Source organism: Echiichthys vipera, assembly GCF_963691815.1.
Source record: "Echiichthys vipera genome assembly, chromosome: 11".
NCBI classification, from domain to species: domain Eukaryota; kingdom Metazoa; phylum Chordata; class Actinopteri; order Perciformes; family Trachinidae; genus Echiichthys; species Echiichthys vipera.
This window is the reverse complement of record NC_139836.1, coordinates 20,786,105-20,800,728: the sequence shown is the minus strand read 5'-3', so window position 1 is coordinate 20,800,728 and position 14,624 is coordinate 20,786,105. Positions and strand designations below refer to the sequence as shown.

General features: G+C 38.7%; 1 protein-coding gene across 1 annotated transcript in view; it reads right to left on the bottom strand.

Moving 5' to 3' along the window:
- adam12b (ADAM metallopeptidase domain 12b) overlaps positions 1 to 13,475 on the bottom strand; it is a gene marked incomplete at its 5' end in the record, with an annotated part of 85,165 nt that extends 71,690 nt beyond the window's left edge. Inside the window, one exon of the mRNA XM_083922372.1 lies at positions 13,361 to 13,475. Coding sequence (XP_083778498.1) covers positions 13,361 to 13,475 — 115 coding nt within the window. The remainder of the gene's footprint in view (positions 1 to 13,360) is intronic.
- Between the last annotated feature and the right edge of the window lie 1,149 nt (positions 13,476 to 14,624).

Here is a 14,624-nt window from a genome sequence, read left to right as displayed (position 1 = left end):
TATGGTGAAAATGTTTTATTTCCATTTCTCCTGATATAAAATTTGGTTTAGAGGGTTATATCACTAAATTGCAACTACACATTTATGTTTAAAAGGATTTTCAATGCATGCAAAGTTTGAGCCAAATCTGTTTTTTTAATGCTTTTTGTGCAGGTTTAGTACTGAAATGCAGCCATTTCTACCTGCTCATAATCTAAAGAGCTCTCTAAGACAGTATTCCAGAGTTGTGGTTTGTTCTATGTGATTTTGTGCAGACACTTTAATCATCAAAGTGAACACACTATAACTGTGAGTCTTAGCATCCTACCTGAATTTATTTGTGTTCTTTTATTTTTTAATGAAGGATTCGAACACTACAGATGACTTCACCCAGGTGCCTGTTGGGGTTCTTAGAGTCATGACTGAGGACACGCCACCAGTGATTAACAGCATTGCAATCATCCTTGAAGGAAACATCATCATGGATGAGATTCCCACAACCTCTCAAGCACTTTGTCTTCTGTTCGGCTTAATATATGCACTCCATCTGGATTACCCCAAAGGTATGAAGAACACATTTGAGTTCATCCAGAAGATATTGTTGAACCTCGGACCTCAAAAGCTCAGCCCAAGACTGCAAACATTAAAAAATGCTCTTTCGGGCTAGATGTTGTGGCTAGTGATAGCTATACTAGTTGTCTACATAAGTGTGGTGTGTGAATGAGTGTTGGTTTGATGGGGCTGAAACAAAACATTATTGAATACTTCGTACTTTTATTTTTATTGTACTGAATATTATGTTTCACTTGCATTTTTTTTAATGTTTTGATAATGAAACCGTGAAAGCCTCTTTTTGTGGAGCTGCAGAGGTATCAATGTTGTTTTTTTAAAGAAATAACAAAAGATGTTTAATACACAACACAGTGTTCCCTCTAAAAAAAATGTATAATCGTCACAGTAACTGTCAAAAGAATGGCAGTGTTTTGATTTTGTTTGGTTTTTTGGTTCAGCCTCATTTCATTCCGTACTGATCTGGTTCAGTATTATGTTATGGGTGTTAAGTTACTGCTACCTCATAATTTCAGAAAGGGAGCAGGTACTTGGGGAGCCCACAGTATAAAAAAAAGGTTAATAGAGACCAAAAGTAAACCTGTAAGTATCTGTTGAGATACCTGCTTGTTGTATTTGTTTGCTGTTTCCTTTAAAGGCAGCAGAAGACATCCTTATGCAGGTCACATGACCCTGCCATCAGTGCAGGTGTTATGTAATTTCCAGTGAGTTAAAACTGTTATATAGGGCGTACATTTTGTGATGTTTAGTATTAAAATGTAGTGTGCCTCTGTAACACAGGTTGAATATATCAAAGTTGTTAAAGAGCTGACTTAATTAAGCTGCTTTGAAGATGTGTGTATAAGTGCAGTTCTATGTAATACAGTTTTAATTATCGGGTTTTACTCAGGTTTTAAACTTTTACAGACTAAATGTTGCCAAGTCTGTTTGTTGTTGTGAGACATTCAGGAAAGTGTCCATTGTGAATCAAGAGCCTTCTGTTAGCTTACATCCAGACCAATCATTACACCTCACTCACACTCATTCTCACTCTTAAGTCTCACTCATTCTGTCATACATCACATACTGATTTTCACTCATACTGACATACGCTTTCTGTCTCACTCACACACACACTCACTCGCACACATGCATGCTCTTATACTCAGTCTCTCTCACAAACACATAATATTGAAGAAATAATTTAGAGAAAGACATAATTTAGCAGGAATTATTCAGCAAACTGCAAAGAAGGATTAGCCTCTAACTGGTTAGCATCATTTATTCTCCGTTTTCTCTCCCCTGCATTGACTGGCCTGGTTTTCTGCTAACAGAAGGGTTTGGACTAAGGCTCAACAATTAATCGCAGTATTAGCAAAAATCGTCATATGTAATTACAGTACAGTATATGTAATGTTTTGATAAAGGTCAAATTAGGTAAACCCCATTTAAAAAGTTTAAAGTGTATGTGGTGCTAAAGCGATGGTCTGACTTTCCATCTATCACCTGTAAATTGTTCAGCCAAACTTGACGTTTGAATGGTCTCTGTCTAGAGAAGTTTCAGAATGAACAGCATGTTGATTGTTCTTATTGTTGTCTACAAATACTGAAATTAAAAAAAAAACATTTTCATAATGCCATTTTGTGAATCCTTATTTTAAAGTTAGCTTAACTAAGGTAACGTAACGTATGTTAAGTGCATTTATTTAAATTTAAGTACTGTCCACTTAATATGGCACAGTAATATTAACGTGACTCATCTTTATTGAGTTCCTGTCAACTTTATTGAAGTGGATTACACTAAGATACCTCAAGTAAAGTGTAGTACAAATTTCAAGTGATGCCCACTTGTTTTGGCAGAATATACTAAGTTAATATGACTCAAAGTATTTGAGTTGTAACAGCTTGATTTGAATTTAACTATAGTAAGATACATTAAGTTCTCACAACTTCAAAACAAAGTAAAGCTCACTTAAATATAATAATTTTACAGTACTTCACACAATTAAGTTTGTTTACTTACTTTTCCCAAGGTAATCGGTTTCCTAAATTTCTTTAAGTAAACTCAACTTGTTAAAATTTACAGTGTATTGGTGAATTGACAAAGGTTATTTAGTATTACACCTTGAGCATGAGCGTAGCCACTAGCCTAGTGGTAGGTAATGCAAATTCAAATATGGGCTCTAAAGTCCACTTTACCCAGCAGGGAAGTGAAATAGCCAACAACATAAACAAACAAAATGTGCCACAATTACTTCAATCAAATGGATGGCACTGCTGGACTTGGGGCCAAATCAATCTCCTTTTGTACAATGTTTGCTGCTTTCAAATGGATTTTTCTTTTACTTTTTTGGAGAAGAAGAAGGGTGTATATATCATGGGGGTGATCAATGCTAAATAATATATGCATAAAAATGATGTTGAAAAATGCAAATATGCAGCATTATCTGCATTGTATTCGAAACAGAGCATACTACTTTTCATTCACACCCAATACTTTTTCTGCTCAATCAGCAATGTTGTCATGGAGTCATTCTCTTGAGATGTATATCAATGAGTATAAACAATGTAAGGAAGGTCAAAACAGGCGGATGAAGGACATTTGGTAATCTATAGGCAAGGTGTTCAGGGAGTGAGCATCACAGTGGGACTTCAGCCACCTCCTGCAATCTAATTATCCGAAAATAACATTTGCACACAAACGATGTACAACATAGAGTACTGTGTATTTCACGGAGGAAATATTGCACACTAACCTGTTTAGATTTTTGTAGCATATCATGATCATATATGCAAATCATGCATATGATCAAAAGCTCCAGGGCAACTACAACATGGACCTTGTGTGGTGACGTTTTTTCGTCAACACTGCTTGCAGCTTCAGATAAAAATAATTATGTGATCATTTTCATTATTGGTTAAAATGCTGGATATATTCACTAAAAAATCTTTGGCATATGGAATAATAATACAATACAATTGCATCATTTCCTGAAGCCCTAGCTGACATTCAAAAAGCTTGTTTTGTCCTGCAGTCCAACAGTCTAATGAGCCTTTCAGACCAAATGCTGTTTGAGCTGAGCTCGTGGCTGGGTTCAGTGCATGACTACGGCGTGTTGCGCGCTGATCAGCTTGTCATTTCAGCTCTAATGTGAACATACTCTTCAAGTGTTTAATCTTTGCTGCTGATACTGAAATGGACCAACAGGAGAATCCGAAAGTGAAGAGCAGAGAGACATATAAGAGACTGCAGGAGTAGTGATCTATTCATACTTTCTGAAACCTACTACAAAATTGTAAAATTCTTAACACTGAACAATGGAGCCCCAGAGACAGGGCTTTCCAGATATTTCGAAGCACAGGCCTTTAACAGTGGATCAGGGAATAAGAACTCTGATTATGGGTTTGGAAATAAGAAAGATTTAATGATCTATATCAGCACAGCGGCAGCAAAACCAGCCCTCCAATCAAACCCCTGTGATGTATCTGTGAATGCCCTAAAAAGGTGAATTTCAGCGAGTGACTCTTTTAGGGAAGAAAAGGAAGATGAAAGTGGCACAGTTATACACAAGGACAAATGTCTTTAAAAAAAAAAAGGTCTTGTGCCAAGACGATGACAAGTGACACACAGCTGAGTTCAAGTGTTGCAAGTGGATTCGATGAAAATCTGGCTCTAATCCAGCATAATTTCTGTGAGTGCCTACTACTGTATTGATCATACATATTGATCATAAAATGGTCACATATTGAGCCAAGCTGAAACCACTGCATGGATGTGAGAAAGGTGTTTTTATCAATGTGGAGTGTGGATAGGTTTTTTCTTTCTTTCATGCTTTTTTCATTTGTGTCATGTTCACAATTAAATACACAAAAAGAAATAGCAGCACCTTAGAATACAGTAGAAGGGGTTTGTGGAGCTTATAACGAAATTATACTCTGTTCTCTATTAAATATCAAAGAAAACAAAATAACAAAGAAAAGACATTAAACATTTTAAGAAAGTAATGTTATCGTATAGGGTTATTGATTTTTTAACATTATATGACGTGCCAGCATTTACTGTATAACCACCCATGTGTATTTACAGCAAGGTTTTCTATTTATAATAGTAGAAACAAACAGTTGACATGTGGAGAAATACACTTATTCGCTGCTTGCTGGATGCTAACCATTGTCTAGCTGTAGTTTCACATTTAAAGTACAGATATAAAGGTATTGATCTTATAATTTAACTCTCAGCAAAGCAAGTAAACTGTAGCAGTTGTGGCTTGTCTCATCTCTATAAACGGATTCTGCATATAAAAGCAAAAGATTGTGGTAGCGGAAGCGATCAGTTTCCTGTTTGTAGTCCAAGTAGTATTTACTAATAACGTTTGAGCAGGCTTTGGTTGCATGCAGGTAAACAGTCTGCGTGGAGCGCAAACAAGGCGTAACACACTGGCCTTCATGCAATCACAGAACCAACAGTCTAATTGTCTGATGACGATTTAGCATTTCATTAGCTTTCTGTTACAGTATTATGTATCTGTATTCATATGTCTGGTTATACAGAAGCCATCTCTCAACTATAACTCCATTATCTTGTCTCAAGTTGCCAGTCAGACTGTAAACAATGGCTGCTGCTCGGAAGAGGAAGTCTTGGTTTGAATATCCGCTGGCTACAATGGAAAGCCTGAAATAATACCCGTTGCCCCCAGAGGCTCATCTACCGTCAGATAGATAGCTGATCAATTCCGAGATTGTGGCTCGTGAGGCAGGTTGTTCACTCAGCAAAGGTTTGGCAGTTTGATGCTCCGCTCCTTCTGTACACATGTCAAAATCAAGCCCAAATCACTAGCCATGGTCATGCTAGCACCTTGTTTGGTAGGTTGCTGCCATCAATGTGCCATTTACCATTTAAATAAGTGTTTTTATCCCAAAACGATTCCTTTAAGTAAATTCAAAGGTTTGAAGGTGTGTTATGAAATGCAAAGTAAATATCTGACAGATTCAAGCTTTTTAAATGAAACTAAAAGCAATTACCAGCTGACAAAAAAGGTCTTTGGTAAGGGATATTAGTCATTGATAAGTACACTATGCCAATAACAATATCTATGAATCCAAATGGGAAATTTCATACACCTGGTGATACCTACGTCTACACAGCCACAGGGGTCAAACACGGGACTAGAATCTGAGCAAGAGAGGATTGGGAAGAAAGGAAATACAAGAGTGGGTGTTCAAGTGCTCTGATTCAGTGAAGATCTTAGCGTCTTTGGTGTTTTTACTTACTTCTGCTTTAGACAACCGAGGTTCTACATTCCTACACATGAAATCTGAGGATTAAAGATGCCAAAATGTTTCATCTTTTAGGTCAAAATGGAACAAAGGGGCTCTACGAACACTTGAGTGGAGCTTTCTGTATACATCCAATTACTGATTCTGTATGAAAACACCACTGACCTAAATATAGCAAATTATGCTACAGTACACCTACGTTGTGCCCTCAGAAATAAAGAACCTTTAACAAAGAGAATGGCGAATGAGGCCGCTTTGAAACACAATACTGCTCATGACCATCTCAACAGAGTTGTTCCTGGAAGTAAAAATGGCATGTAACTACTCCTACAACACGTGATACCTGTGAGGTTGTCCTGACATGTATTTAATTAGCAAGAAGTGGGAGTCACTTAAAAAAATAGAATGACATTAATATAATCTTCAGGACTGTCTACCATATAACAGGTCTTGCCAAAGTGTAAAACTCAGCACCAAAATAAAACCTTGGTTTTCTTCACGGATAAACACTCTTCCTACCAGCACATCAAAGAGAGCACTTTACTATTCCTCCTGTTACAAAGCTCCTAACGAATCCTTTTTGATAAACAGAACAAAAACAACCTGCTGCTGATGCAATTCATCTTCAACATGATGTTCCTAGACTAATAAAAGACATGCAAAAGTAGACAACATTGTTAAAAAAAAGCCGCTGTTCTCTGAAGCTACTTTGTTGCAAAGAAAAGTATCTTTAAATTGATAATATACAGGTGTGTCCTCCATAGAAACATACATACTATAGGCTTTTTTCTCCATAAGGGAGGGAAATGTACAAATGTATTTTCATTTTCATTTCTGCGTCTCATTTTGAGCAGCATAATAATCTTACACCTATCTTAAAGACAACTGAACCATGTTAACTATCTTATTTAAGCGCTTTTCTAGTGCAAACACAATACGAATATTTGTATCACAATTATCATGACCCAAACTATTACAGTTATCAGTATTAGTGGGATATTGTCCAAATGCGCTGAAAATATTCTTTAAATAAAATGAAATGAGCCGCACTTTCTTTTTGGACAAACATTACAATAAAAACAAACTTTCACACAGCTGTGATTTTCTTTCTGCATGTTCAGCAGACAGGGGGACATCTTCAACACTCTTAAAAAGTGACCACACTTCAGACTTAGACTCTTTTAGAAGGCTGAACAATCTCTGGAGCACTGTCACTGCCTTCCGCCATGTTTTCATTGACGCAAAAACAAATCTATGTTGCTGCACCTGCATCTGGGGGACAGTTGTTGACTTTGGTGCATTTACTGTGAGTTTTCCAAAATGCTATAATAAAATGCGGTTTTATTGATAGGTACAATTTTAAATTATAATACGAACCGGCAGGAATTTTACCATGGTTTATCGTTAAACCGGTAAGTGACCACCATGTCCATGGTGGCATTTGATGAAAAGTCAGAGGATCACTAAATTATGTAAAATTCCTCGGCTGGGATCCTCTGATTGTTTGTATGAAATTAAATGGCAATCAACCCAATAGTTTCGGAGATATTCGAATTTGGACCAAGTCCCAGTGGTGGTCCGACCAACTAACAGGATGACTAACTGACATTGCCCTCTGTAGAGCCAATCATTGCTTGTGTGGCTAAAAAAAGTCACACTCCAGATCGAATAGAGGGATTTTGTTGTTTTCATAGAGCGGCCAATTCTTTCCTGCCTGAATATTTTACTTTTACTTATCTATTACTTCTACTTACAGTGAGCAGTAAAACGTATTTTCAGCAAAGTAATAATATTTTAACTCTACTGACGCAAAATGATGATCAAATACATACAGAAAGAAAAGAGGGGGTTTACACTTTGACTATTGAGGAACAACATTATGAGCTTCTTATTGCCGGTGGAAGGGGCTGAGAGAGAAAAAGGGCTGGGAGGCACACAGAAAAACAGAGTCCTAAAGCCTTTTCGCAGGATTGCCTCATTTCAACAACCTCATCTTCTATCAACTCCCTCATTACTCACTTTCCCCTATGATGACAGACTGGAGTAATTAGTGCTGAAGTTAAGAAGGTGTTAATCCTGGATGTGGGACCCCCCAAGATCTTTTCTAAACAGAACATCTCATTATTGACCTGATGAAGTAAGCTACAAGGTCAACAGCTCACAGGGAAATAATAGTAATAGGAGACTTCCCAGGGTGGGATAGTGAGATTTCCATGCGTTCCATTTCCATCCTGTGGGAGCAACAGCTGAGAAGCCAATTCCCATCTTGTCCTGCACAGAATTGGGCATTGTGTCTCAGAGCTATGGGGACTTCAATCTGGAGGATTTGGGGATTAACAGAAATTTATCACACATGCTGGGTCACCTAGCAGCTATTTGTGGGGGCAAACAAATATCGATTTTCAGTTGTGCTTGCAGCATGGCTATATGGATGGCAATGTCAGTCAGTCAACCATTTTGGTCCTATTCCAATAACTATGGGATTCCCACTTGTTTATGACCAAATACCTGCAAAACTAGTAACATTACCGTAACCTTCAGATGTAGACACCTATTCTTTATTTATATTTATTGTCATTATATTCATCCAAAATAGGTATTTTTAATAATATATGTATCTCATCAATGTATACTATATTCTTACAAAAACCACAAAAAGCAAAACGCACACACACACACACACACACACACACACACACACACACACACACACACACACACACACACACACACACACACACACACACACACACACACACACACACACACAACAGATCAAGAGGACCCTAACTGATGTTCACAAAGCACAACCAACCTCTGCCTCAGAGTCTTTCTATACAAAATCTCAACACAGTCTCTATTCCCTCCATCAAAACCTCCCACAATGTAAAGGCTGATGGTTTAAGAGCATGGCTGGACTCCAATCAAGGATGTCTCACAGTAAATACACTGACATAGAGGTGTGATGACCTTACTGTTGTGAAATTATTGATGTAGAGCAACCTAGCGGTTCAGTCCGCTGTGCAACTGCGTGGGTCTCGAACCAGAATCATGCTGTTGTATCACTTCACTTTCTCGTTCTGTCCTTACTCTCATCCAAGCAAAACATGATATTATTTGAGGAGGGTGCTCTGTCAAAGAAAAAGGAACGAACAAGCACCCACTGGCCTAAATAATTAATATGTTCGGCTCTTTTGTGTAAGCCAAAATACTCAATATTTCTTCTATTACACCTCCAGCCGCTCATTCATTTTAAATGTGAGAACTGACGCCTCCCGTAAATCCAATATCTGCCTTCATTCTTCATTCGAGCATAAATACCATAAGCTTGCAGTTCACAGATATGTTGTGACAGCAGTGACTTCATGTTCCCTTCCTATTTTACATCTATTCATTATTACCTTTTTCTCTCTTCGCTCTGCAAGAAAAGTAATATTTTTTTCTGCATATCCAAGAAAATTGCCTGTAAATTGATGACAAAGGTAAGTGACGGCCTTCGCACCTGTCTCTACATGTATGTCTCTTTTGGTTCTCTGAAGGCTGATGCAAATCGAGAGGCAATGCACCCACCTTTATCCGTCACACTCATGACTGTAACTGTCTGTTGGGGCTCTGCAGGTGGTGGTCTGCAGCTCTGTTGTTGTCATACGCCCAGATTTCTCGCAGTTTCACAATACATCTCCTACATCTTCTATTTTTCCCTCTCTCATCTTCACTGTCTCACTCATAACATCTGGAATAGCTCAAAGCATTATTCCATGTGTGCATGTTAGTTTCACAGATTATGAGCAGCAGTATGCATCTGTGATTTGTGCATAAGGCTGGTTTGTGTGTCGGCTTATCTACTATATCAGTGGTCCCATCATCCTTGGGCAGAGCAGCACATGGTGAGCAGGAGGAAGCTAAATCTCACCGATGGCTGAAATGAGTCATGATGCTTAATGGAGAGAGGCATTTCTTACTGTGTCTTGTGTTCCCTCATGGCCAACGATCAATGCCAGCCTGCCCTCAAAATGTCAAGTGACAGCCACCCCAAGGGTTTGAAAGACAGACCAGGGTGAGGCTATTTTCTAGATGGCTTTAGCAGAAAAGGGTTGTTTCAACCCCGATGGTAGCCATACGTCAGCGTTCTTCCACAGACTAGAGGATGGTTGTGAGTTACATTCAGGAAACTGTGCTTAAAGGTGGGCTATGCACCTGAGAGACCAAAGGGAGTTTGTGTGTTTTCAGGGAACCAAGGGCAAGTTTAATTCTCCTCTCCACCCGTTTGTTTAGAAAACACAGACATTCTAATCTTTCCAATTAATTTTGTCTAATGCTGCCATTTGATCAGATGATATCCACAAATCTAATCCAGGTCATTTAATTCTGTTTCTAATTATTTATTGAGTTTCCTCTGCCCAGAAAAAAAGATCAGACCCTTAGAAAACCAGTTGATATGCAAAGGAGAGACAGGCAGAGACAGAGCGCCACGAAGAGAGCAATTCATCAAAGATTTGTAAACAGTCTGCTTGATTCATGGCCCTGTGGGGATTTTTTTTAGTTTTGCTTTTAGCTTTTTTGAAAGCTAATGAGCAACTACCGATCACCTGACTTTTACTTTGAAGTTTCTTTCATTGGCTGTTTTTCTAAAATTTAATTACACCAAGATTTATACAGAAATTATTCTTTTAATCCAACTTTACTCTAACAAGAAAAGTGTTACTATCGCTCAAGGAGCTGTCAGTCCACCTTTTGATCATTTCAAGTTTCTGATGTTTAAAGGAAAGGTTGGTTTTGTCCCTGACACCTTTTCTTTTAAGTTTTCCCTGACAATATGACAGGGTGAAATGTTGTAAAGCACAGTCCAAAATAGCCTTTTTTTCTTCTGGTAGTACTTAACAATTTACTCTATGCTTATTTGGGGGGAAATGTGTTTAGTTTAATACACTGATGGAGATGTAATTTTGAATTTCTCCATTGGAAAGTGCAAATTAACTTTTACAGTGCTTTCACTGACTGATTTTTTTCTTTAAAATTACTCAGTGGAGAATTATTACTGGCTTCAAGGCCACTATACTCGACACGACACTCAAGAGAAAGTCATTATTATCTCATGCATCACTGACTTCAGTTACTGCTACCACAACACAGTTTTTGAAATCTATCCAGGCAGCCGATTACAGCTGAGTGTTGGCACATTCAGAGGTGTTCTGGCATAGAGAACTGAATGTCAGTCAGCTTTGGTTCAGTTATAGCTGCCAGATTTGGCTGAGTTTTTGGGGTGCGGACTTTGGCTGATTTAGGCTGAGAATTTGTCTCAGTTAGCAGCATTCATGCTAGCTTTGGGCAAGTTGCATCTAGGGGCATTGCTCCAAGTCTGGCTGCTTTTGGCAGGGCGCTCATCACAAATCTGGCTAAAGTCAGACAACCATTTGTACCGGATTTAGGCTAATGTTTAGCCTAGCTTTTTTGACTAGGGGTGGGCAAAAAAATCTTATCTTCTAAGATTCCAAACCATAATCATAATTAAAAATCAATCATAATTCATAACTTCCAGAAATTTTACAAACTTGTTCACTGCCAGCCCTTCACTGAAGGCAAGTGTTTGGACACACTCTAGGTTTCACAACCTTCAAGTAAAGTCGTAGCTGGACTTGACTCATTCAATATGCAAGGTTTGCAAAATGAAAGTGAAGCACTTCGGAAACACTACGCCCACTGTGGCCAAGTGAGCCACCATTCGCTTCTTCTAGTCGCACCAGCCACCCCTACATTTGTAGTTGGTCCTATATTATAACATTTATGGTAATTGCATTGAAACGGCTCAGAGCGTGCTGACATGCAGGGTAAAAACTTTACTCTATCATTCTTTCTCATTTTGCAGCATAAAACTCTTACCTGCAGAGAGGGGATGAGGCATTAACTTTTCACGTGCACACCACATGAAATACAACTCATCAAAATGTATTTGTTGTGTCCACGTCTGGTTTTCAGTATTCAGAATAAAAGGTTACACAACTAAAATACCGAATCCCTATTTCCAATATTAAACTATTTTCTGATCTGATCACTATGGTTTTAGTGAAAGATCATGGTTTGGTTTACAATCTCATTGGTTGAAGTTAGGGAACGTGGTTGAAATAAATACATGTCATACAGACACACACAGATTTAGCATGCGAGCTAGAGCAGACATGCAATACAACTGGATCATTCTGTGACAACTGTTTTCCTACTACACCCACCTTATTACCATTAAACATACATCAATAAAAGTTGAAGTGAAGTGAAAAAGATTTGTTTGCTTCCACTGTATATGTATTTACAATGGGATAAATTAATACAAACAATGTTGTAGGAAAAATTAGTTAGAATCTGCCTCAAGAAAAACCCAAGCTTCATTTTGTCTCACAAAAGCAGGATAAAGACAAGTCTCCACGGAGGTGGGGGAGGCCAGGACAAACAGCAAAAGGCTGATGTCAGTATTGTGCTGACATCAAAGAGGTGGTACATACTGCCCTATTTCAATACTCCTGTACTTCAAAACTACCCCATCAAATTATTTTCACCTCAGCTAACCCTCTAAGAGAGCTTTAGTGACCTCCAATGAAACCATGTGTGTGGTAACCATCTCCTGAACTGGATCTTTCTTTTTCTCTGTCAGCGTCGGTCATTTTCAGAGAAGCTTTTGCAATCATTTTTTTTTACTGTAGTGTGGGAATTTTTTATCTTCTCAGGACACTTAGCACCTATGCTCTAACTGTGTCATGCAATGTTGTGCTTTTTAGAGTTGTTTCTTAACCTCTTTTTAATCGAAGGTTTACATCCCAACTTGCCAAGATCCACAGAAAACAGATTGAAAGCTCAACAACATTTTGTCCTAAACATAGGGTGTAGCTGTGGTTCACAAGGGGGTGAATCTGTAAGGATGAAAGTTTCTCTTTTTTATCTTTGCCATTTTGTCTTGGTACTATATGAAGAGCCACAAACACACACTCACTCACTCAAACAAAAAAACAAACATTTGTATCCTGGCTCGTGCTCTGTCCCATAAACACAATACCCAGTTAGCACTGTCTCATTCATTCAGCAGATTAAGTTTAGCGGCTGAATAATAATAACATCCTGTTTGGTTTGTGTTTACAACCTAAAAATAACTCTATAGGATGTTAAACTCATCCTGGATGTTAAACTCATCTGTCCATCCCCAACACTTCCCTGTATTGTTCCCTCTGAGCAAAAAGATGGATCTTAAAAACATCCCCTCTGGATTTCCCAAATGTTAAATGCACAGTTAGAAAATTAGAAAGGGCTGTAGCTATGAGAACAGAAATGTGTCCCATCAAGTGCATCAATGAAAAGGATGGAGATTAGTCATTTAACATGGAACAAGGTAACCCTACAGTAAATGCAGAGGTACTTACACTGCATGTGTCCCGATGAAACAAATGAAACCCAGCCCTAACACTCATCATGTTCACTTGACCAGACTGGCTCAACATCTGCTGCACTTACATGCAAAAGAGCCAAATAACAAATGACATGAATATGAACAGTTATATTGTCTACTCACCCTCCTGTGGATTGTAAACGGTGTTGTCAGCATTTTCTGTCGCCGTGCACAGGCACCAGACGCGGAGAGCGCAGAGCAGAAAGGCAAAGTTCTTCCGCCACCTCCAGGTTCTCATGATGCCCGGGCTCGGAGAAGTAAAGCCGGGGGGGGGAAGGCGCTCCGGTCACACTGCGTTATTAAAGCAGCACGACCACACACTTCTTCTCACAGGTGAAAGGATGAAGAATACAGGTCAAAACAGTTCACAGTGGTGTAGAGAGAAAGAGAGAGAGAGAGAGAGAGGGGGGAGAAAACGTCACCGCCAAGACTCCAACGAGATGTGGCAGGGTGTCACTCCAAGGAAGAAGCTGTCAAAAAACTTTTCCTTCCTACACCAGACATCAGGCAGGCAACGGTCTGGGGGGGAAGCGTACATATACATGTGTTGGCTCAATGTCGCTCATGTGGTAAAGGTATGGTTAAGGAGCGATAGAAGAGGCAGAATAAGAGGACGCTGTTGGAGAGTAGTGAAGCGGACTTGCCATCCCCTCCAGGACCGGAGCAGCAGCCACACTTCGCCATGTGCGCTCCGGGCTCCGCTGGGTCATAAAGCCGGACACATGCAAACACAGTTAATTGTAACCTATTTTACCATCTTCACCCGTTTAACCCACTTAATGCCTGTATGGAGACAGAGTAAAAAAAATCCCAAGTGTAAGTAACACCAAGAAGCATTAAAGATGGGTTCTTATTTGATTATTCAAAAAGTAAAAAAAGAGATCTTCAACAGGGGGTTCGGGACCCCTAGGGGGTCCTCAGAGTTACTGCAGAGGGTCCATCAAATAGTTTGGTAGTCTTTCGAACGTTGTTTTTTTTTCTTTTTGAGCATATATCTGAAAATATACATTAACATGAATGCTATGTATTATTAGCAAAGACACATTTGTGAAAAGATAAATACATTTACACAACCTTGATGATAGGCTTACTGGCTTATAGGCAAGGTAGCCACTATGCACAGATACAATTTAGCTGAAGGATTGAATGTGCCTTCGTAATGTATGTTTAACATTATCATAAGATGCATAAATATGAGAATATGTTAAAAATGATCATTGTAATATCTTAGTATTGTATGCACCATAAAAAGCTGTGTGAATAGGCTTTAGGCCACCCCAGCTCATAGGCCCAATTTAATATGCAACTCGATCTAATACAACATTTGTTGTAGGTGTTGTTATGAAACATGGGCAACATTTTACTACATGTCATGCAATGTTTCAAT